Raw genomic sequence first — 23878 nt, 5'->3', positions numbered from 1 at the left:
TGTAAGTCTTTGCGCTTCAAAATGTTTGTGTTGTTGTTGTAAGAAAATATTATTTTTATACAAGTATAGTATAATTAAAGGCAGTCATTCCTTAAAATTGCTCAAAAGTCGTTACAATATTTGTTATTGTTCTTGTAAGAAAAAATTGTGATTGTGTTGTTGTAGCAAAATATTTTTTTTTATACTTTAGGTCAGAAAATATAATTGTAGGCACTTAAAAATAATAGAAATATGTTAAACTCAAAAGTTTATAAAATCAACTTAAGCACCTAAAGATTTGTTGTTGTTGTCGCTGTAAAATATTATTTGTGAAATTGAAAGAAAAAAAAATAACTTCGAGCACTAAAAAACAAAAAAAAATGTCAAACTGAAAACTTTAGAAAATTGACTTAAGCTGCATCGCTTAAAGATTTTCTTTTTGTTGTTGTAAAATATTACTTATGCACCTCGAGGTTATAAAATACGATTGCGGCCACTGAAAATTAACTCAAATCGTCTTTTGAGAATTTTCCAAAATCGACTTATGCTGTTTTAATGCCGTTCATCTACCTCTAGTAAAAAAATATAATTGAAAAACAACAAATATTTGTTTAACTCAATATTTCATTAAATTGGCTTAAGTTTCAGCACTTGAAAATGTTTTTGTTGTTGTTTTTGAATAATATTTGTTGTAAAATTTTAAGTTTTAAATATTATGTTTTCCAAAAACGCTAAGATACAACAAAAATTAGTTCAACTCTAAATTTCATTAAATCGACTTAAGCTGCAGCACTTGAAATGTTTGTTGTTGTTATTTTAAAATGTTTATTTTTTTTGTACATTTAAGGTTATAAAATACGCTTTTAGCAAATTAAAATTCAGTCAAATCAAAATTTTTCTGAATTTTCCAAAATCGACTTACGCCATTTTAACTCTATTCGCTCGCCACAAATCATAAAATATAATTGCAAGCACTAAAAATAACAAAAAAATTGTTCAATTCAAAATTGTATAAAATCGACTTAAGCTTCAGTACTTGAAATTTTTGTTGTTGTTTTAAAATGTTTGTTTTAAAATTTTAGTTCATAAAATAAAAAAACAAAAAATGTTCAACTCAAAATTGTATAAAATCGACTTAAGCTTCAGCATTTCAAATTTTTGTTGTTGTTGTTTTCAAATGTTTGTTTTAAAGTTTTAGTTTATAAAATAAAAAAACAAAAAATTGTTCAACTCAAAATTGTATAAAATCGGCTTAGCTTTAGTGGTAAAATTTTTTGCTGTTGTTGTTGCAAAGCAGTTTTTATAATATTTAAGATCATAAATCACGATTTAAACCACTTAAAATCAATTCAAAGCGAATTTTCTCAGATTTTTTAAAAATCGACTTACGCTATTTTAATGATATTCACTCACCTCTGTCATTTGAATCGCCTTCCACATTCTCCATTTTATTATTTACTTCTATATTCACTTCTTGTAAAAGTTCCTTTGGGTCCTTCATTTTTTCACCGTTTTGACCACAAAGACAAATCAACAAAACGCCATTTTTCCGACAATTCCGCTCATAAATTACTTAACTGTAAAGTACAAGAAGAAAAAACGATTATTATTTTACGATTAGGATTTTATGAGTGTTATTAGCAAATATGATATTTCAGCAGAAAATAAATATAATAAAAGTGTATATATGTATGTATGTATTTACAACTGTAAATATGTACGTATATAGATATGTATGTGTCTATATTAAATAGCTAATCGAAGCAATTTAATTGCGGGTGCATAAAACCAACCGATAGCCAACCCAGCCGACTGAAGGCGAGCCATTCAACTCAGGTGACAAGGTTATGAGCGCGTTGGGCCCTTACAACTAGGCCCAGTGGACACTGTCTTGCATAATTTCCTTTTTGTTTTTGTGCCTACTCTATTTTAATTTTTCGCTGTTTGTCTCATTTTCCTGACTTTTTCTTCAATGACATACGCAAATAGGAATTTTAAATTGTTTGCGATAATAATAAAATGGAAATTTCAGAAACCCCACACGGCGACGCACACAATAATTAATGCGACGGGATCAAAAAAGGTCTTAAGAATGGGTTGCATGCATATGTATGTATGCGGCGGTCTTAGCAAGGTGTTACAAATGGATAAAAAAAATTACTCAATAAAAAGTTTATAAATATTTATATACCCGTTTGTAGGTATGTAGATTTGTGATCTAAAAAAGGTATTCAAATAAATATGCATATATGTATGTCTACATGTTGATATATATGTATTTGTATATACTTATAATTCATATATATGTATACATCAGTGTTTATATGCACAGTCGGAGTCAGAAAGTTTTCGGGTAGGGTTATGGGTATTTTAATACTATATTATTACCAGAAAACAAATTGGTATTACAAATGCCATCTTCGACTATCATTAAGTCCTTGCATACGGTGAAAAATCAACAAGAAATTCAAAAACTCTTGTATAAGGTATTTGAGGGCTAGCGGAGGTATTGACCGGATTTTAGGTATGTGCTCCCAAGTGTCTTAAGTCTTGATCTCCCAAACGCGGAACAGTCAAGAACGAAGTGTTAGCATGTTTCTTCCGCATCTTCCTCCAAACAACTTCTGCATACGGCGTCCGGTAAGATTCCCAATCTTACAGCATGTATGCCAATGGGGCAGTGGCCTGTTAAGAGCCCCACTACTAATGAGAGGCTAGCCTTACTGAGGGCAAAGAGATCGCTAGATCTCCTGCGTTCTATCTTGGACCAAAAGGCTTCTGCGACTGCGCAAGCGTTGGCCAAGCATCCGCGAGGCTCAGCTATCTAGTAGTAGAACACAAGAGGATGCAGGAGCACCGACCCGTTCCCATTCTACCGATATGCCTGTAGTAAGAGGCGACTAAAATCCAATATGCAATATTTCTGCTATTTTGCTTGCATGGAAATTTCAGCATAATCTTGTCAGAAATAGTGCTATAATACTCAGCTTGAACTGTTATTATAGACTTTGAATGAGACTCACTCAAATGAAAAAACATTTGAAGTTCAAGCGACAAATGTTACCAGTCATTGAGTTTGATGGGTGCTCAACTGGTAGTAGCAAAAGCTACAAGGTCTGATCGGAGATATATATCTGGTTCCAAGGGAAGTAGGTAGCCCTCGAAGTTCGCTTGAATCTGTTCAGTGGGTTTGGCTCTTTGAGGAGATTGTGGTGGTTGTGTTTAAAACGTAAAGGCAGTTAGAATTTCAAATTCAGTTCAGTGTGGAGTCGCACTGCGGCCGGGTGCAGGATCCACAAAACGGCATAGGTGTTAGGTCGGCCTCGAACCCGACCAACCTGTCCAATTGGAACCAAATAATACTCGGAAAAAACATGTATTATTTGGGACTATGATCAACGCGTTGTTTTGATCTATGTGTTTTTAAACGCCGTGGGGTAAGGCCGTCATCGCAGGGACTCACGTGAAAACACAACGACTTTTGTCATGGGCACATTTCCAGCGAAAGACTCGGTACATGACATTCTGTAAGGAATGCGGCTAATTTGATAGTCATCGGTTTGATAAAAAATCGAGTTCATTCCAGAAACGTCAATCCGACTGCCTTGAGTACGATTCTAGGGAAGGAGTTGGTTCATGATATGCTGTAATGAATGCAGCTAAGTTGATAATCATCGCCTGGATAAAAAAGGGTCCGATTACGTCAATCCCATGATCGGTCGGTCGAGCGATTCAAAGGCAATAGTCGGTTCATGATATACAGTAAGGTTCCACTCATATGCCCAAGGCATCAGAACGGGTTAGATGAAAGTAGTTATAAATTTGGTCCTCAATGTGAGCACTGTCTTTTGGAGTTACGATGTGAATATACTCTCTGTTTATAATATTCTCTTTATCTTTCAATATCAGACCTCTTTTACCGACTACCAATCCAATCTAGGGACGTTTCTTTAGTAAAATTATTTATACTTCGGCCACATTTGACAATTAGTCCTTATCAGAAACCAAGTTAGATATTAAACGATTTCTTTTGGTTCTGAAGTTGTCGTTCGGTTTTAGAAAATCCTAAATTTAGACATAACGGAACAAGGAGTACTCATTTTCGAGATGTCTGAGATACCAGATTTTCGAAGTCTAAACTACATACACTGACGGCTGCCAAGAAGTACTGGTGTGAGACGATCTCCACGAATGTTATGAAATTCTTTCTATAACAGAACGACCATCGGCGACATTCTGCCATTACAGACCTACCTAAAAAGTTCTTTGGCCGTTCAGAAGCGATTGAAAACTAGTAAATTTCTCCATTCCATCATACCGCTTACAACTGCAAGAAAGATATTCTCGACTTAGTATCAAAACAAAAATAATATAAAGGCGACTACTTTTCCCTTTTGTAAGTTGCCATTAAAATCAACCGGTCTTTTCTCAAGGTTTACTGTATAGTTATTGAGTTGATTTCTGAAATAATGTAATCTTTCCCAAAGTACCTCTAATAAACTTCATAAAAAATATTAAAAAAACAGAGTTGACAGCTTGTGGCACTGTTCCTCTTGACGATAGGATAGAACAGCTGTTCCTTAGCACTTATGACCATAATGGCTCAGTCATTAGTCAATTGCGTACCGAAAAATCAATTTAAGGTCTACAACTTTGCTTCCGCCGTTTTTTTTTTTTTAATTTAAGGCTTTATTGTATAAAAATGGTTTCAAAAATGTTATTCAAAATATTGGCCGTCGCTAGCTACTACTTTTGACCATCTTTCTGGCAGCATGCGTATTCCGTGACGAAAGAACTCCTCATCTTTCGAGTCGATCCAAGTATCAATCCAATTTTTGACTTCTTCACAAGAACTGAAGTGCTCGTTATCGATCGGAACAAGTGGTAGTCAGATGGCGCAACGTCTGGAGAATACGGCGGGTGGGGTAAGATCTCCCATTTCAGCGTCTCCAAATATTTTTTGACCACCTTTGCGATGTGAGGCCGAGCATTGTCATGCTGGAGAATGACTTTATCGTGTCTTTCCTCGTACTGTGGCCGTTTTTCTTTTAGTGCTTGGCTCAAACGCATCAATTGCGTTCGGTATCGATCTCCTGTGATGGTTTCACTTGGCTTTAGCAGCTCATAATATATCACCCCCAGCTGGTCCCACCAAATGCAGAGCATAACCTTGGCGCCGTGAATGTTCGGTTTTGCCGTCGACGTGGAGGCATGTCCAGGCTTTCCCCATGACTTTCTTCGCTTAGGATTATTGTAGTGGACCCATTTTTCGCCGCCAGTTACAATGCAATGTAAAAATCCCTTTCGGTTGTGCCTTTGAAGCAGCTGTTCACATGCAAAGAAGCGCCGTTCGACATCTCTTGGTTTCAAGTCGTAAGGAACCCAGTTACCTTGTTTCTGAATCATTCCCATGGCTTTGAGGCGTTTTGATACGGCTTGCTGTGTCACTTGCAACGATTCGGCCAATTCCTCTTGGGTTTGAAACGCATCTTGGTCGAGGAATGCCTCCAATTCAGCATCTTCGAAAATCTTCTCCCTTCCACCATCATGCCGGTCTTCGACTTCATAATCACCATTCTTAAAACGTTGAAACCATTCGCGACATGTTCTTTCACTTAGGACAGCCTCACCGTACGTATCCAAAAGCATTCGATGAGCCTCAGCCGCACTTTTCTTGGTATTAAAAAAGAAAAGCAAAAAGCAAAATTTCCCGCAAATGTCGAGAATTCGGCTCAAAAAGTGACATTTTCAATTGACAATAAGTTTGGGATGCAAACAGATCTCTACAAATATTTTGTTGGGTTAATGTTGACACAAATGTCCAAGATCGATATAAAACGATTTAATCGATTTAATCGACCAGTACTTGACCCTAGAGACATCTATTGGAAAACGGCGGAAGCAAAGTTGTAGATCATACAACAGACGGTCCTGGCTTCACGTGGACAATAATGTATGCCACATTTGGTGAAGATATCTTTTCAAATAAGAAAGTTTTTCATATAAGGACTTGATTTTCATCGACCAGTTTATATGGCAGCGATATACATAATGGTTCGATAACGGTAGTTCCGACAAATGAGCAGCTTCTTAAGGAGAAAAAGTCTTCTAAAAATTTCAAATCGATATCTTGAGCGTAAATGTTATACAGACAGACGGGCGACCGGACAGACAAAACGAACATGGCTCGTCACGCTGATCATTTATGTATATATATATATCGACGTTTCCTCTTAATTTACCCTGTTCAGAGTGTAATAACACTAAATTTTCTAATCCTCCCTAAAGGTGGTCCGAGATACCTAAAAATTCCTTTTTAGATACGCCACTGTATCTAACACAAACACACATACATACATGTATGTATGTATGTGAATACATTAGAAAGAAACACAAGAAAAATATGTATGTATGTACAAAACAGTGAAGAAAATCAACCATAAACTTTATTATTGCATTGATAACACAAAGTGGCGATTTAGTTGCAGACAAAGAGGACATCACCAACCAACACACACACACACATGTTCACACATTCTTCGTAGATTAGGTGCGTGCATGTAGTAACAATAATAAAACCAATCATAAACACACACACACACACCAACACAAGTACTTTGAAGAAGATTGTAAAATGAAATAAAACATGATTTCATGCAGTTTTGTGATAAAAACAACAACAACAATAGCAACAGCGATTTTTATCAATTTCATATTTTTATGAAGCATACAAAGGCGCAAACAAATATTTTGTTGACTCATTAAGCGCTTTGCTTTGCTGTACAAACATACATACATATCAAATAATATAAGTACATATTCACATATACATAAATGTATATATGTACATAAGTAAGTGTAAGTCTGTGTATGGTAGTGTGAATTGAAATCCTTATCTCAAGTGTGCTCTGCATTACACACTTCAATGCGGCGCGAAGGCGTCCGAGATCGCATTTCATTGTGCAGCCAAGCGTACGAAGCACACATACATACTTATGTATATTTTACTTTGACTTTGTCGGGATTAGTAATTCTTGTTGAAAGTAAAAGTGGCTAATGTAAACCCCCGTCTGCACATTATGAGTGAAATTGGTCACACAGCAAACTAAATGACTTGTGAGCCTCAAGAAGCTTAAAGAATTGTCTTGTTGAGCAGCAGAAAAGTTTGTAAATAATTATATTTAATTTAATGCTGTTATTGTTACTTCATTATTTATTAGCATATTGTCTGCATTAGACTTCAAGAACACGTCTCAGTTCAATAGTCATCAATAAGTCTATAAAGTTAGGTTAGGTTGAAGAAGTTGTACCTAAAAACCAGGTTACTTACGGGGGGGTTGCACCGAAGCTACATAAGTACATTTCTTGTAGCATAAACGGGTTTGTCAAACAAAAAACTTTTCCATAAGAGCACTTAATTTCGGTCGAACAGTTTGTATGACATGACAGTAATTCGATCTGGTCAATATGTTCGGAAATTCTAGTATTGTCTCGGAAAATAATCTATGCTACAGATACATTTCGTGAAGATATTTTTTTTTAAATAAAACAGTGTTCCATACATGGACTTGATTTTAATCCGTCAGTTTGTATGACAGCTACAGGGTTTGTCCGGAAAGTAATAGGACTTAGTCGACTTAAAAAAAAAAATTATTGAATCAATCGTTACAATTCTTTAAAAACTTTCAAAATAGGATCGTTCAGCGTCGATGCAGCGCTGCCGCGATTTCCAAGCATTGAAGGCGTCACGGAGGGCATTCTCCGGAATAGCCTTGAGAGCCGAGGTGCATGCTACTTGCATCCCCTCTGTCGTCTCAAAATGATTGCTCTTCAACGGCCTTTTTAGGTAAGGAAGCAAAAAAAGGCCGAAGGGGCACATCTGGGCTTTAAGGCGGCTGCGGAAGCTTTGCGGAAGTTTTGGAATGGCGATCATGGTTAGGTAGCTGTTCACAAAAAGGGCGGTGTGAGCCGTTGCATTGACGTGGTGCAACTTCCAATTTGCTGCGATGTCTTGTCGGACCCGATTGACCCTTCGTTTGAGTCTCTTGGCGACTTCCACGTAAAAATTGGGCGTTGCCGGTTTGTCTAGGAGGAAGAAATTCATGGTGGACGATGCCTTTGATGTCGAAAAAGACAATGAGCATCGTTTACACTTTGGATTTGCTCAAGAAAATCAGTCCTATTACTTTCCGGACAAGACACTGACTGAGTATTATTAATACTTTGAGCCTTATGTGTTCTCCATTGAAATTTTTGAAGAAGAGGAATTTTCACAGCATGGAATTAAAATCACCTTTGGTGTATTCGACATGAAAAGGTTGCTGGAATAACATTTTCTCGAAATCTTGGAGCAAATAGAGCGCGAACAAGCTCATAGGCTCCTGGAAGCGGTTGATCGATACATGTTTCATCTATTGAGCTTCGAGTCCCAGTTCTTTCAATTCAACTATAGTTTGACTGTGATATCGTAAAATAGTATGTACATAGTCGAAGACATTTTATATATTGCCGATTTCTTCATTTATTCAATACCTGTTTGTATTAATATGTTTTAAGAAAGTTCTGTATGCTTGAGTACTTTGCAGCTTTTTACAGAAGCGAAGTCTACTGCTTGCAAGAAAGAATTTTGTTTCAATCTTCAAACGACGGCAATGAAATCGAAAGCAGTTGATAGTTAGGTATTTACTGTTTACTTTTTCATATTCCACTCTTGAGTATCTTCTTATGAAGCAAGCCACACCGCAAAAATATTGGTAGTAGCCTTGCCCAACAGGTTTAATGGTTTCTGGACTCTTCTAGTTCGTGCATACCTGTGTTCATTATACCATCATTTTTAGGAATCAACTTCGTTAAATGGCTGAAAATATCTACAGTATTTATGGTCCTAATACTTGTACTGTAGCGGCCAACCACACACAACAGTGTTTTCGTCAATTCAGTTCAGGTTATTTTGTCGTCAAGCATGGTACATTGCTCTGGAAGGCCAATTGTCGAAAATATCGATCAAATTTTGGAAATCATCGAGGTGGACCATCATGTAAGCATTGTTTCGTTTAACCAGGCGTTAAATGTTGCACAGAAGCTTCGGAGCCATTTAAAGAAGGCTAGATATAATAAGAAGCTCGATGTATGGGTGGTACACGAGTTAACGCAAAAGAACCTAATGGAACAATTTTCATCTGCGAATCGCAATAAAATCACTATCTCAAGCGGATTAATGCTAGTGATAAAAAGAGGGTCATTAACAACAACGTCAAGGGAAAACGATCACGGTCGAATTGCGGTCAACCTGCTAGAATTACCAAGACAGAATTAACGCACCTAAAAGTTTTTCTAAGTGTTTGAGATTGTCAGGGAATAATATGAGCTGCTTCTCTACAGCCAAACTCTTAATTCGGACCTGTACTGTCAAAAATTGGACCGTCAAAAGAAAGGAATCGTCCAGAAGCGGCCAGCTTTGTATAATAGAAGAAAAATGGTGTGCCAGCTGGACGACATCAGGGTCGATAGTGAGTTGCCAAGAGCTTCGGATGCTGAGTTAAGAAGTTCTTTTGTATCCAGACCGGACTTAGAATAAAATGATTACTACTTATTTCCGTTTATTGGGTATAATATTGCTGGTGAAAAATTCGCAGCAAGGCAAGGTTACGAAAATTGGCTGTCTAAGTTCATGGAAGACGATGAGGGTTTCTAGGAGAGTGGTATTACGAAATTACTTACAAAACCCCTAAGGACTTGGGTATAAAATAGTAATGAAAAAACTCGGTGTTCGACCAGACTTAAGGACTTGGGTAATCCAAAACAGTAACTTGAAAAAACTCAAAGAGCTGCAACTATCCACTGGCAAGCTCAAGACCAACCTTCATCCCAACAAAAATCTTGAAAATAATTGCTGCAGAGCGACCGGTGGTATTACTTAATATGTACAACGCCTGCCTCGCAGCCGGGATATTCCCTGAATCCTGGAAAATGGGTGGAGCTAATCAATAAGGAAAAAGGAGATCCCAGTTTTCCATCAGCATAACGTCCACTATGCATATATTGACACAGCGGTAAAGCTCTAGGAACGGCTAGTTACACCCAGACTCGAAGCCGCTATCAACGAAGCTGGAGGATTCTCTCCTAGACAACACGACTTTAGACCCGGCAGATCAACTCTAGGAGCTATAAAATGCGTCATTGAAAGTGTAGAAGAACATCAGCTACGACGCTGTAATAAAACTCGAAATGCCAGCCGAATCGTACTTAATTGGCTACGCGGACGACATTGCAGCAGTAATTACAGCAAGAGATACAGAAGAAGCGCGAAGAGAGCTCGACTCACACAACCTCCAGCTCACTACGGGAAAAACAGAGCCACTACTGCTAACAAATAAGCACAAGCTCCTCGAAATAAGTATGCAAGTGACTATGGATATTTTAAGTACACAAAAAGCAGTAAAATACCAAGGCGTAAGACTGGACCCCAGACTAACTTTCAGGATATAAATCCAACACGCCGCAGGAAGGGCAGCAAAAATCACCTGCCAAATTAGCAGACTAATGGCCAACATAGGGGCCTCAGCCAAGGAAAGAGAAAGCTCTTAATGTCGATGACAATCAGCGTCCTATTAAATGGAACAAATCTGGGCAGATGTGCTTAAAAAGGAAAACCGGCGTAAGATAGTGTGGCCAGAGTGCACCGCTTCGCAGCCCTCCAATTTGCATCAGTCTACCCAACAGTGTCAGGTGAAGCAATATTAGTAATAAGCGATCATGTCCTCCGCGTAGCCAATTAAGTACGATTCGTCTGACCTTCTGGCATACGAAAGAAAAAAGCTGTGGGAGCTAAAGAAAAGAACATGGCAACGAACATGTGAGAATGAGAGTCGCGGCAGATGGACGGTCTGACTAATCAAAGACCGAAACTTATGGACAAGCCGTAAGAAGTCGACTTTTACACAGCTCAGCTGTTATCCGGTCACGGATACTTCAAAAAGTACCTCCACATAATGGAAAAAGCCGAAGAGCCGTCATGCCTGTACAACGACGCGATAGAAGATGACGCTGAACACACATTCTTTGAATGAGTGCGATGGCAACGAGAACGCACTGCCATAGAAGACCTGGTAGGCCCAATAAACGTGGACAATTTAATCAAGGTCACGATGGAGAGTGAAGCAAACTGAGGGATTAACCAGAAATTCGCAGCATCTGGATGCAGGTGTGCTACTGTAAAACTCTCAATGAGAAAAATGGAACGCCACACTGAAGTAATGCAAATTTGGTTCCAGGATGGGCGACGATTCCTTAGAGGGGAGGTTTTTAGTGACCTGCAGGTGGCACATACCGTTGCTGTGACGACAGCACTTATGATGCGGAAGGCATTTCCCATCCCCTCGCCTAGGCTGGTTGATAGTATAACAATAAGCATACAAATTATTTAAAAGTCACTACTTTTAGAAAAGATGAAATTTTTGAAGACAGCATCTTCCGTTTCGCTACTCAGCCGCTTAATGACCTAACCCTCTCTGAAGGTTCGTAAATAAATTACGGGCTTTATAACATTTTTCCATTTACTTGCATTTAATTTTGCTTAAAGTCAATATCATAAAGCGATTCTCTCAATTAGAGTTAAGGTATGTATGGCGTTGTTTAAGTAAAAATTTACATTTAATATTTTATAACCATTTACAGAAGCTATGTAGTAAACTGCAATTTTTACGCTCATCACGCCATATAAACGTTCAAATAAAATATAATTTTATTTTATTTAAAGTTGCTCATACTTATTTGCACACAAACGCGCTTGAGTGTATGTGTAAATATGCACTTAACAACTTGCATTCATATAATCAAATATCCAAACACACTCATTTCTTATTATACATCACTTATAAATATATTTGAACGTGTGTGTAAGTTAGTGTAGAGCCCGTTACAACAACTATTCATTCAAATAATTTCAACTAAATTAAATTGCGTGCACGTCAAATGTTCCTTAATGAAGACTCACACATTTGCTGTACGTGTGATTTATAATTGTGTGTGTGCATACCCAGTGGGCAATTCCATGCGCAGTCCACAACACCATGAAATTATTCTAACCTAAGGCAAGTGATATCTTTCATTGATATTCTCGTAAGTCTTTGTTGTTAAAGTTTCATATTATTATGGTAGAATATAATTAAAGCTCTGCAGCTTAGAAGCCGTGAAATAAATAACCAGAGATTATAAGCTACTTTTTCCGTATTCAGAATGTTGGAAAAGGCCTTCGGTCGAGAACGCGTTGACGACGAATCACGTCCACGACCCCCACCAACATCAACTGCTGATCAACACGTCAATAAAATAAAGGAATTGGTGCTTGGAATTAGACAAATAAAAGTCAGAAATCTTACTGGCATCGCGGGAATATCGGAAGGATCAGCGAAAACCATTTTGAAAGATCATTTGGACCTAAGAAAAGAAAGAAAAATCACTAAATTTTTTTCGAAAAGCAGCTAACGTCTGTCTCTCATCCGAGGCTGGTTATACCTATTCACTGGGGATGTTTTTTTACGTGGCGGGTCCCAAACCCAGCGCACAACCCTATGCAGGGGATGTTTCGCCTTCTCACTTTAGCTCGCCTTCAAACGGATGTTCTTAGGCTACCCAGAGGATACTTGGTCAAAGACCGGAAGTAGTGAGCTGCTTGAGCCATGTGTAAAAGAATCGTTTCTGGCCACTCCCAAGTGAATGGCGATCAGAGAACTTTCCTCACTTGCGTGAACTTCTACACATGACTCCTCTGTGTTACTTCGGACTGAGTAGGCAATTGAGAAGCAAAGTCCTCTCTCGACAAACAAAAACCAAACTCTATAAGTCACTCATAATTCCCGCCCTGCTATATGGTGCAGAGTCTTGGACGATGTCAACAACGGATGAGTCGACGTTGCGAGTTTTCGAGAGAAAAGTTCTGCGAAAGATTTATGGTCCTTTGCCACGGCGAATACCGCATTCGATGGAACGATGAGGTGTACGAGATATACGACGACATCAACATAGTTCAGCGATTTAAAAGACAGCGGCTACGCTGGCTAGGTCATGTTGTCCGGATGGACGAAAACACTCCAGCTCTGAAAGTACTCGACGCAGTACCCGCCGGCGGAAGCAGAGGAAGAGGAAGACCTCCACTCCGTTGGAAGGACCAAGTGGAGAAGGACCTGGCTTCGCTTGGAATATCCAATTGGCGCCACGTAGCGAAAAGAAGAAAGCATAAAGAATTAAAAACGAAAACGTCTGTGAAACAATGCTTTCCGACTAACAGGATGTCATGAAACGTATTATTACTGGCGATGAGTCTTGGATCTCATACTACATTGATTCTTAAAGAGTTTTCGCCAAATTTTCAACCAATATCGTGCCGCGACCACCGTATTCGTCTGATTTAGCTCCGAGTGATTTTTGGCTGTTAAGCAAACTCAAACGACCACTCCGGGGTAACCTTTTTGAATCAACTGAAGCCATTAAACGTGATTCTCCAAGCGCATTGAAGGCAATACCGGAAATTTACTTTAACAACTGTTTCGTGGATTGGAAAAAACGTTGGCACAAGTCCATTGTCCATTGTAGCCAAGAGGGATTACTTTCTAGGGGACGGGATAGATTTCGTAGAATAAATTAGGAATTTTAAAATTATGAACAAAGTCTTACTATGTTTTGCTCATAGTAGTAATCCAAAGTTTTAACGTTTATTCATTATTCAAAGTATTGCTTATCAGAAGCTATAACATTTTCCCATCTTTCTGCTAATTTGTGGATTCCATTCCAAAGGAACTGCGCCAAAATGAAGCAAGGTAATTTTTGATACCTTGTTCATGATGGAAAACTATTATCTCGTGTTTAGTCGCAAATTTCGGACTGTTAAAAGCTTACTTATTATACAGCAAGCTCTTCTGATTCCACTAAATACCGAGTATTGCAGGGGCGCCAAGCATGTTTGGCTCTGTCATTGATTTGGCTGGTTGGCCAGGTTTCTCATATGATCTTTTGCATTTGGGTTGTCGCAGTGGATACATTTTTCATCATCAGTCACAATACCGATGCAAAAACGTTTCTTTTTTCAGTGTTGAAACAGCATTTTTTACGCGCAAAATATTTCTCGTTTCTTGGTTTCAAATTTATTTTTAATGTGTCCCGCTGCTTTTAACGTTTTAAAATAGCTGCTTGAGTGACTCCCAAATATTTCGTTAGCTCTGTCAGTTTTGTCTTTGTCAACAGTCTTCATCAAGCAATGCTTCCGGTTCCTCTTCTTCGAACCTTTTTGCCTACCCAGTACGATCTTTGCCTTTCAAACCAAAATCAATACTTTTAAATCGTGCAAATCACTTTTGGTACGTTTCATAGTTTAAGCAATCCCGACTATTGGTCGTTTATGGAAATGTGGCGTTCTTTTCATTGTTTCCATTTTCAAATTGGGACGACATCCCTCGAAAAACTACACTTCTGTTAGTTGGAAAATGTCCTAGCTAGGTTTGTGATTCACAGTAATTCAACTTAAACTTTTCGACTAGATCAATTAAGAGTATTTGGTGCTTATTATAGTCTTCACCGAAAAATATCATTAATATTAAATATTGAGAAAAAACAAAGATGTTATCCACGACAACAAGATCGAATCAGCTGGAGAGAAGTCTTAGATAGCTAATACGATGATCGGGAGGGTTAGAAAACTTTCCAGAAAAAATGACCGAGTCAACTAAGAGAGAGTCTAGAGATCGAGAGAGAGAGTATAAGAGAGAGGGAGCGATTGATAGAGGGGCAGAGAGAAAGCTTTCTAAACACAAACCATATTTCTAACCAGACAGTACAGTGATGGCTCAACCTTTTGATGTCAATATCTTTCTAAGAATAACCGGAGTCACTACTGAGCATAACCAAAGTTGTACTTAATGTATATTTCGGTAATCAGAAAGTGAGATTAAATATTATTTTAAGCATTTTAATTGGTGTCATGGAAAGACCCAGATTTTGCTCAGACTTATTGTTTGTTTGGTCTAAGTATATTTAAAAACGCACTCTGAATTATCACCTGCTTAAGGTTTCAATTTAGACTCAGAACAGTTTGGCACGAAGATTGTAACGCACAGAAGGAAATGTCGGAGACACTGAAAAGTATACGTATGCTCAGTCATCGAAAAGCCAGCAACCAGGTCGATCATGTTGTAATAGACGGAAGTGTTTTATACGTGCGTTTGCTCCGATGTTCTAGCATTCACTCGAAACACTATCTTGTTGCTGCCAAGATAAGCTCCGTCAGAATCGGGAAGGACCACTCCAAGTCGTACCATACCAAACAAGGTTTCAGACCAAGCGGCACCATTTGGTGTGACTTCTTCAATCTACTCCTGGAGAAAATAATTCGAGCTGCAGATCTGAATAGAGAAGGTACAATCTTCTATAAGAGTGTACAGCTGCTGGCGTACGTCGATGATACTGATATCATTGGCCTCGGCAACTGCGCTAGTAGTTCTGCTTTCTCCAGACAGAATAAGGAAGCGAAGCAAATAGGCCTGGTAGTGACCGAGACAAGACGAAATATCTTCTGTTATCTAACAAACAGTCGTCGCACTCGCGTCTTGGATCCCACGTCACTGTTGAGAGTCATAACTTCGAAGTTGTAGATAAGTTCGTCTGTCTTGGAAGCAGCATTAATACCAACAACAACGTGACCCTCGAAATCCAACGCAGAATAACTCTTGCCAACAGGTGTTACTTCCGGCTCAGTAGGTAATTGAGAAGTAAAGTCCTCCCTCGACCAAAAAAGACCAAATATTACATGTCACTCATCCTGCTATATGGAGCAGAGGAAGATCTTCACTCCGATGGAAAGGTGGAGAAGCAACTGGCTACACTTGGAATATCCAATTGGCGTCAAACACCGAAAAGAATGAACGACTGGCGCGCTGTTATAAACTCGGCTATAACCGCGTAAGCGTTGTATATCAATAAATCAATAAAATCAATAAATGAAATAAGAAGAACCAAAGGTTAGCTGTATTCTGGTGGGACATTCGCTGCGATAGAACCTAACCTAACTCATCAAAGATTCGGCTAACAGTTCTAATTCCTTCTAAGCCATTAAACTTGCTTTGATCTTCCATTAAATGCATTTAAAATACTTCGTTCTTATTTTAGTGCTCACCACTGTACACATACTAAAGACAAGCAACAAATATTGCAAAATTTGAATATGAAAATTTTTGCCATTAAGTATTGGAAAATTGTATTTGTTTTCGTTGTTTTTTTTTTCAAGTTTTCAAGTATTTGACTGCCGTTCAAACATTGTCTATGCAAATGCAAATTAATTTGTTTACGAACCCATTGACGTCGGCATTTTGTTTTTGCAACCTAAATGATATGCAACCGCAGACTGAGTAAAATGTGAAAATGTGGAATGTGGAATGTGCAAATAAAAATACAAATAATATTATAAAATTCATGCAATCAGCGGTCGCAGCGCACATGCTGCGGAAGCGGTTAAAATTTATTGCAATATAACGGTATTTTCAGCTTCAATTGAACGCTTGCCGGCGCACGAGATTTCATTTTATTTCTTACGCGCGCACACACTTGTATGCAATGAACTTATGCAGTTAATAGTTTCAGCTTTTATGAGTTTTTAAATTAATTTCGATTTCACTGATTCGCTGGTGTGCGCCTCCCTCGCTCCCCGACTATGCGCAACGCTGCGTCCTCCTACCGTTACATGGGATGTGCACCGAAATTCAGTTACATGCACAAACATCACTGCGTTGTTAAGACGTACAGTGGGTTGTTTACGAAAAAATGAACTTTTTGATAATTTTTAATTCGCCGAACGGGTTTATTTAAGCTAAGTGTTCATTGTGTCTAATTTACTGAAACTGCATGAAGTATTAAAGTCCTAGTAAGGGTCGAAGGCCATTCATTTCCCTTTTATAAACTGCGATTATTTCGGAAAAGTGGTGAAAGTTGATTTCGAGACCATATAGCTATGTTCGGCCGATCTGAATAATTTGTTTGATGAGATCGACATCTCCGACACTAAGGGACTAGTTCGCTTATATACAGATATGTATACAAATAGGTGGATAGACGGAGAAATACATGGACATTGCTAAATCGAGGTAAAGCGTTAGCTCATGAGTGTGAAAATTCAAACTCAAGGTTATAATTTCACACCGTGAGTTTCATTTAATAAATATCGGTGGTTTACCGGACTGAAGCTTTCATCCCTAAGACCAAAATAAATTGCTTAGTTTCTCATATTGCTGGCATGTGTAGAAGTTCACGGAAGTGAGGAAAGTTCTCTGAGCGCCATTCACTTGGGAGTGGCCAAAATTCTTTTATATTTGGCTCACACAGCTAACGATTTCCAGCCTTGGACCAAGTTTCCTCTTGATCGACTTCGCCGGGGTCCGAAATATGATATCTTTGACACAATCTACCTGGCTGATTCGAAAACCCATCAATCAGATCGATCATATAGTGATAGACGGAAGAAATGTCTCCAGTGTGCGTACGCTCCGAGGTTCTTGAATAGACTCGGACCACTATCTTGTTCCAACGAAGTTACGCACCCACCTCTGCGCAGCAAAAAATACAAGGAAGGTTCGATTTCAGTATAAGGGAACTGCGTGACGTGTCAATCAGATCGATCATATTGTGATAGACGGATGAAACGTCTCCAGTGTGCGTACGCTCCGAGGCTCTTGAATCCACTCGGACCACTATCTTGTTTCAACGAAGTTACGCACCCGCCACTGCGCAGCAAAAAACACAAGGAAGGTTCGACGTCGAGAAGTTGCAATCATAACTGACAGCCGACTTGCACTCCTGCTCTCTGAGAGCACTCATCAGCAACTCGGTATAAGGGAACTGCGTGACGGCATTTCACGCTCCTTACGTACAGCTATAAGCGAAACAATTGGTTTTTGTAAAAGGCAAAAGGACAGCTGCTACGATGAGGAGTGTCGTGTCGCAGCGGAGAGAAAACAGACTACCTATCTCGCAACGTTACAATCGACCACAACACGTTCGGGATGTGATAGCATCTCTTGTAGAGCATACTAAAATTATGGAGGGAATATTTCTCCAGCCTACTTAATGGCAGTGAATGTATAACGTCAGGAGAAGGCGAACCCGATTCCACCCCAATCGTTGACGATGGAGCAGACGTTCCACTGCCCGACCATGAAGTAGTTCGAGTAGCAATTACCCGTCTGAAGAACAACAAAGCAGGGGGGCCGATGGATTGCCGGCCTAGCTATTAAAATACGGCGGCGAAGAACTGATAAGGAGCATGCATCAGTTTCTTTGTAGAATATGGTCGGGCGAAAGCATGCCCGACGATAGAAATTTAAGTGTGCTCTGTCCAATCCACAGAAAGTGAGACCCTACTGTCTGCGGCAACTACCGTGGGATAAATCTCCTCAACTTCACTTATAAGGTTCTATCCAGCATACTGTGTGATAGATTAACGACGGTGGGACAAAATGATAGGACCTTATTAGATTGGCCTCATCGACAACTGACCAGATATTTATCATGCGCCAAATATTGGAAAAGACTCATGAAAAGAGGATTGACACACCCCACCTTTTCGTCGATTTTTATGCTGCTTTTGACAGCACGAAAAGAAGCTGCCTTTATGCCGCTATGTCGGAATTTGGTTGAACGCTATCAAAAGCTCCGTTACGATCGGAGACTACCTCTCCGAGCCGTTCGTTACCAAACAAGGTTTCAGACAAGGCGATTTCGAGTCAGCTAAGGGTTAAGAGTTTTCGTGAGAAAGGTTAACCAGAAGAATTAAAAATTGAACTGATTTCTATAGTACTTAACATTTTTGTCACCATAATTTTTATATTTTAAGCAATAATTTTAGCTTTCAAATCTTATTTATATTTACTAAAATTTTATATTTAATTTTTTATTTATAAAAAATATAAATTTTTTCAAAGAAATTTTTGATAATTTTTTTTTCAATATCAAGTTTTTTGCTTTAATTTTGTTATAAAAATTTTCTTTTGTTTTCATATAAAATTATATTTTGTTTTTATTTTCAATTTTTCATACGAAAATTTCCATTTTCACATAAATATTTGTGTTCAAACTTTCACAAAAATGACACACTGTGCCACTGCTGGCACGATCGCGGCAAAACCGCTCACAAACACACGCACAAACGTTGCTGTGGCACATGCGCTTACACAAACGCGTTCCACAAACACACACACTCGCACATGCGTTAGCCAAAGCCGACAGCAGCGCAGCGCCAAGTTACGTCTGCATGCTTGCTTAACTAAGACGTTTACTCGAGTGTGTGCTTGTTTGTAGCGACTTGCAAGTGTATGTGTTGTTTTTGTTTTTGACGTTACGTAGCATAAATTGGCTGTCATATTCACATTCATATTCGTCGTTGTGGGGGCATGTTTGCGAATTGCTTGAAAATGTGTGTGTGTGATTGTGTATACTTTGATGTGTATGGATGAATGTGTTTTTGTTTGTAAAAATGTGTATTCTGTATGTTTGTGTCGTGGTTGTTGTATGTTCGTGTAGTTGTGCGTATATTTAACGCTCTGTGCAAAGCAAATTTTATAAATAAGCGCTGAAAACAAATAAAAAACACACTTCAACGCTGCATAATTGTATTAGTAGGTTTATATTTTTTGTTGTTTTATTGATTTTTCGAATTTTTTAAATTAAAAATTGTTGTTGCTGACATTTCAAGTCGCTTTTTAAAACTCAGCGTTTTCTGCTGCTCAGAATATTTGCTGTGCTTAAGCTTTGTTTTTGCATTTGTTGTTGTTGTTTTTCGTTTTGGTTTTTTTGTTTTTTTTTTCTCGGTTTGAAAACTTTTTATTGTTGTTTTTATTAATATTTTATTTTTTGTTATTGTTATTTTTGTTATTGTTGTTTTTGCATTTTTTGTTGTAATTTTTGTTTTTCTTTGATTTTTTGTATTTTTTTCGCTTTAGTATTTTTAATGTTATTTTTATAATTTTTTTGTTATTGTTACTTTTGTATTTTTTATTGTAATTTTAGCTTTCGTTGTTGTTGTTTTTTATATTTTTTTCGCTTTGGTATTTTTTTAATGTTATTTTATATGTTATTTTTGTTTTTGTTGTTGTGCTTTTTTTTTTTTTTTTCGCTTTGGTATTTTTTTATTATTGTTTTTATAATTTTTTTATATTTTGTTAATGTTATTTTTGTATTTTTATTTTAATTTTTGCTTTTGTTCTTGTTGTTTTTCTTTGGTTTTTTTATTTTTTTGCTTTGGTATTTTTTTATTGCTGTTTTTATAATTTTTTTATTTGTTGTTATTTTTGTATTTTGTATTGTTGTTGTTGTTAATTCATGTTGGTAGTTTTGAAATTGTTGTTGTTTTTAAATTTTATATCATTTGTTATTGTTATTCTTATATTTTTTTACTTTTGATTTTTTGTTATTGTTGTTTTTGCATTTTTTGTTTGTGTTTGTTTTGTAATTTGTGTGTTTGTTGTATTTGTTTCTTTGTGTTCGTTTTGCTTCACTAAAATTATTGAACTTTTGCTAGAGGGTCTTTAGCACATTCACACACACACTCACTCTCGCCCTCACTTAGTTGCCGCGTAAGCCGAAACTGCAGCGAAATGCAATTCTGCGCATTCAGACACACTGATTCACTTGAATGGCTTGCACTTTCTTGCGTTTTTGTTTCTTGCAATTTTTTAATATTTTTTTTTATTAATAATATAACTTTTTTATAGAACCCTCACAATAATTAAAGCTCGTGGCATGTTTCGCTTACTTTTTCTCCGCTATTTATATATTTTTATTTTTATTATTTCATTTTTTGTAATTCTCTTCTTTCTTCTGCTTTGTCACAACACCAATGCGGCACACAACAACTTTTTTACTGTACCTGCCGAAGAGACGAAAGCACAACTAAGCCAATAGCGCCGCACCAAGCGTCAATACGTCCGTCGGCAGCAGTGTCGGCACCGCTAGACAGCCAAAGCACAATCTAGACAAACAACAATGACACTAGGAAAGACAAAAGCGCAGATATGCAGCGTTGTTTTAGTATTTGCTTGTTTTGTAAATATTGTATAAGTTTGCAAATTGACTTAGACGAGCAGAAAAGTGTTCAACGATTGCTAAAACATCGTATATAAGTATGTATGTTTTGTCACACACGTTCACGTTATTAATGCAGTTCTTTATTTTGCTTTCTTGACGTTTGTCACATCGTTCAGCTGCTTTTATGTGCATACATTGCTTTTCGCTAGTCTCAATATGCTTTTCTTTTGCCCACTCGCTGTGCGCTTTGTCTATCTGTCTTGACTGCGGTTAATTTTTTTCAGCTAGACTCACTTACTACTAGCTGGCTAACGCACTTGCTCACTTAGCTGTTTAAACAAGAGCGTACTAACGCACTTTCAGGCGGACTCACTCACTGTTGGACGCGCTCACTTACTATTGAACGCGCTCACTCACTATTGGACGCGGTCACTCACTTTTGTACGCGCTCACTCACTTACACATGCACTCACTCTCTCATTGAAGCATTCGCGCAGTCATAGTTGCCTTCACTGACGTTCCCACAAACCCACTCACAGTTGCACTCCCACAGCCGCGTTCACTCACTCTCTCATTTATTCACTTAGTGCCGCTGCGTCGCGCTAATCAATGGGCTAGTCGACTCAATCACTTTTTATCACTGAAATTTTTATAGAGTAACAACAGTTTTTTTTCTTTTAAGGAAACCACTTGTTTGCGGCGTATTTTGGTTATTTAATCGCATAAAAACAATATGACATAGAGTAAGTGAAATAATTTAAATAAAACCAAGAAAAAAGTGAACTTCGGCTGCACCGTAGCTGGAATACCCTACACAAATAAAATTTTTCCATATAAGAACTTGATTTTGACCATACCGTTTGTATGGCAGCTATATGCTATAGTAAAGGGTGATCCAAGTAAGAATATATTTCGCGCGCGTCGCTCCTCTTATAGTCAACATAATCGGCATACTGAGCGTACTCTTCGCAACACCATCACCCATCTTGAGACCCAGCAATCATTGTTGGATAATATTCAACCTAATAGACCACGTCCAGAGCTCAGCAGTAGCTGAGTGTGTACACGAAGACCACGGTCTGTCGATTCGCCGCCGTTCGCTGCAACTCGGACTAACATATGGAATGACTTGATTCACGAGATCTTCAATTGGAAAGCGTACAAAATACAGCTGGTGGAAAAACTGAAGCCGCTGGACCTTCCTGAGCGACATCGTTTCGCTCTATGGGCTCTTGATTAATTCCAAAAAGATCAAACGTTTTCGAGCTAAATTTTTTCGGCGATGAGGCTAATTTCTAGCTCAATAGGTATGTAAATAAGCAAAATATACGCATTTGAGACGAAGAGCAAGCTAAAGAGATTCGAGAGCTGCCATTTCATCCAGAAAAAAACGGCTTGGTGTGGTTGGTAGACCGAAGGAACCATTGGTCCAAAGATCTTCAAAAATGATGTCGGTGTGAACGCATCAATGGGGGCGGTTATCGCATCATGATAACCGACTATTTGATGCCTGAAATTGAAGCACGTGATCTCAGCGACATTTGGTTTCAACAAGAAGGCGCCACTGCCCACACATCGCATCAATCAATGGATTTATTGAGAAAACACTGCAGATAGTTTCACGTTTTGGGCCGGTCGATTGGCCACCAAGATCGTGTGATATCACACCATTAGACTTTTTCATGTGGGAATATGTAAACTCAAAAGCCTATGCAGACAATCCCGCTTCTATCAGACCTTGGAGCAAAACATAATGCCTGTCATTCGCCAGTTACCACTTGAAATGCTCCAACGAGTCATCGAAAATTGGACTCAACGGTTGGACCATCTGAGACATAGCCGCGGCCAACATTTGAGAGAGATAATTTTCAAAAAATAAATGCCAAAGAATGTTCTTTCGAATGATAATAAACATTTCCATTAAATTTGATGTTTCTGTGTTTTTCTTTAAAAAAAAGTAGGGAGCTTCGAAATGGAACACCCTTTATATACTACCATAGTCTGTTAATCGACTTTTCTTGAAAAGAACTCTGATCGATATCTCAATACTGCGGGACTAGTTCGCTTATAGGCAGGCTGACGGGCAGACTAATATAGCTAAATCGGATATGCTCTGCAAGCCGATCTTTTATATATGTATATATTAGTTATATTTTATAGGACATCCGACGTTTCCTTCTAGGTGTTACTTCGTGGTAAACTTAATATACTGTGTTCAGGGTATAATAAACAACAAAAAACGCACTTGAGAGCGCACAAGCGTGGAGAAGAGTACGGAGCCACTTGATTGTGAGCAAAATTTCAACGTTGATAAGTTAAATTGTTTTTCACTGCACAACAACAAACTTAATGATAACAAGAACAATAGTGATAACAACAACAATATTAATAATAACAACAACAATAGCAATAACAAAAATAACAACAACAACAACACCAATAACACCAAAAATGTCACAAAACAAAACACGATAATGGCAGCCAAAAACGATTAATAAACGCCGAGACAAAAGAGAGTTCGAGCTTAAACGCCTGCGTGTGTGTGACTGTGCGCGTTAGAACAGTGGTGCGAAAAGACGACAGCGTAAAATAAACAAGTATAAAATATAATAACATCAGTTGAGGCAAAAATCTTAAGCCAAAAACAATAACAAAATCACCAACCGTGCTGTTGATGACGAGCCAGAGCCCGACGAACGAAACGACAACGCCAACCGAGTCAAAGCGATGCGAGCGCGGCGTACGACAACGAAAATAACAACAGTACAATAACACGACGATCGGAACGTAGCGTGTGGTTAGCGTTTATTAATGCTCACTCAATGAACAACTAAAA

The 23878-nt window shown here is 38.2% G+C and overlaps 1 protein-coding gene across 4 annotated transcripts in view; it reads right to left on the bottom strand.

Moving 5' to 3' along the window:
• LOC126753984 (transcription factor HNF-4 homolog) overlaps positions 1-23878 on the bottom strand; it is a 71220-nt gene extending 47342 nt beyond the window's left edge. Inside the window, exons 1-2 of one of the 4 annotated variants that reach the window (XM_050465791.1) lie at positions 23707-23878; positions 1393-1556 (exon numbers count right to left, since the gene is read on the bottom strand). In XM_050465791.1, the coding sequence (XP_050321748.1) occupies positions 1393-1480 (88 nt within the window). In that variant the 5' untranslated portion in view covers positions 1481-1556; positions 23707-23878. The other 3 variants (XM_050465794.1, XM_050465793.1, XM_050465792.1) reach the window with 3 other exon arrangements.

The sequence above is a fragment of the Bactrocera neohumeralis genome, chromosome 3 (assembly GCF_024586455.1).
Source record: "Bactrocera neohumeralis isolate Rockhampton chromosome 3, APGP_CSIRO_Bneo_wtdbg2-racon-allhic-juicebox.fasta_v2, whole genome shotgun sequence".
Classification (NCBI taxonomy): domain Eukaryota; kingdom Metazoa; phylum Arthropoda; class Insecta; order Diptera; family Tephritidae; genus Bactrocera; species Bactrocera neohumeralis.
Note: the sequence above shows the minus strand (reverse complement) of the source record. Positions and strands in the feature narration are given on the sequence as shown.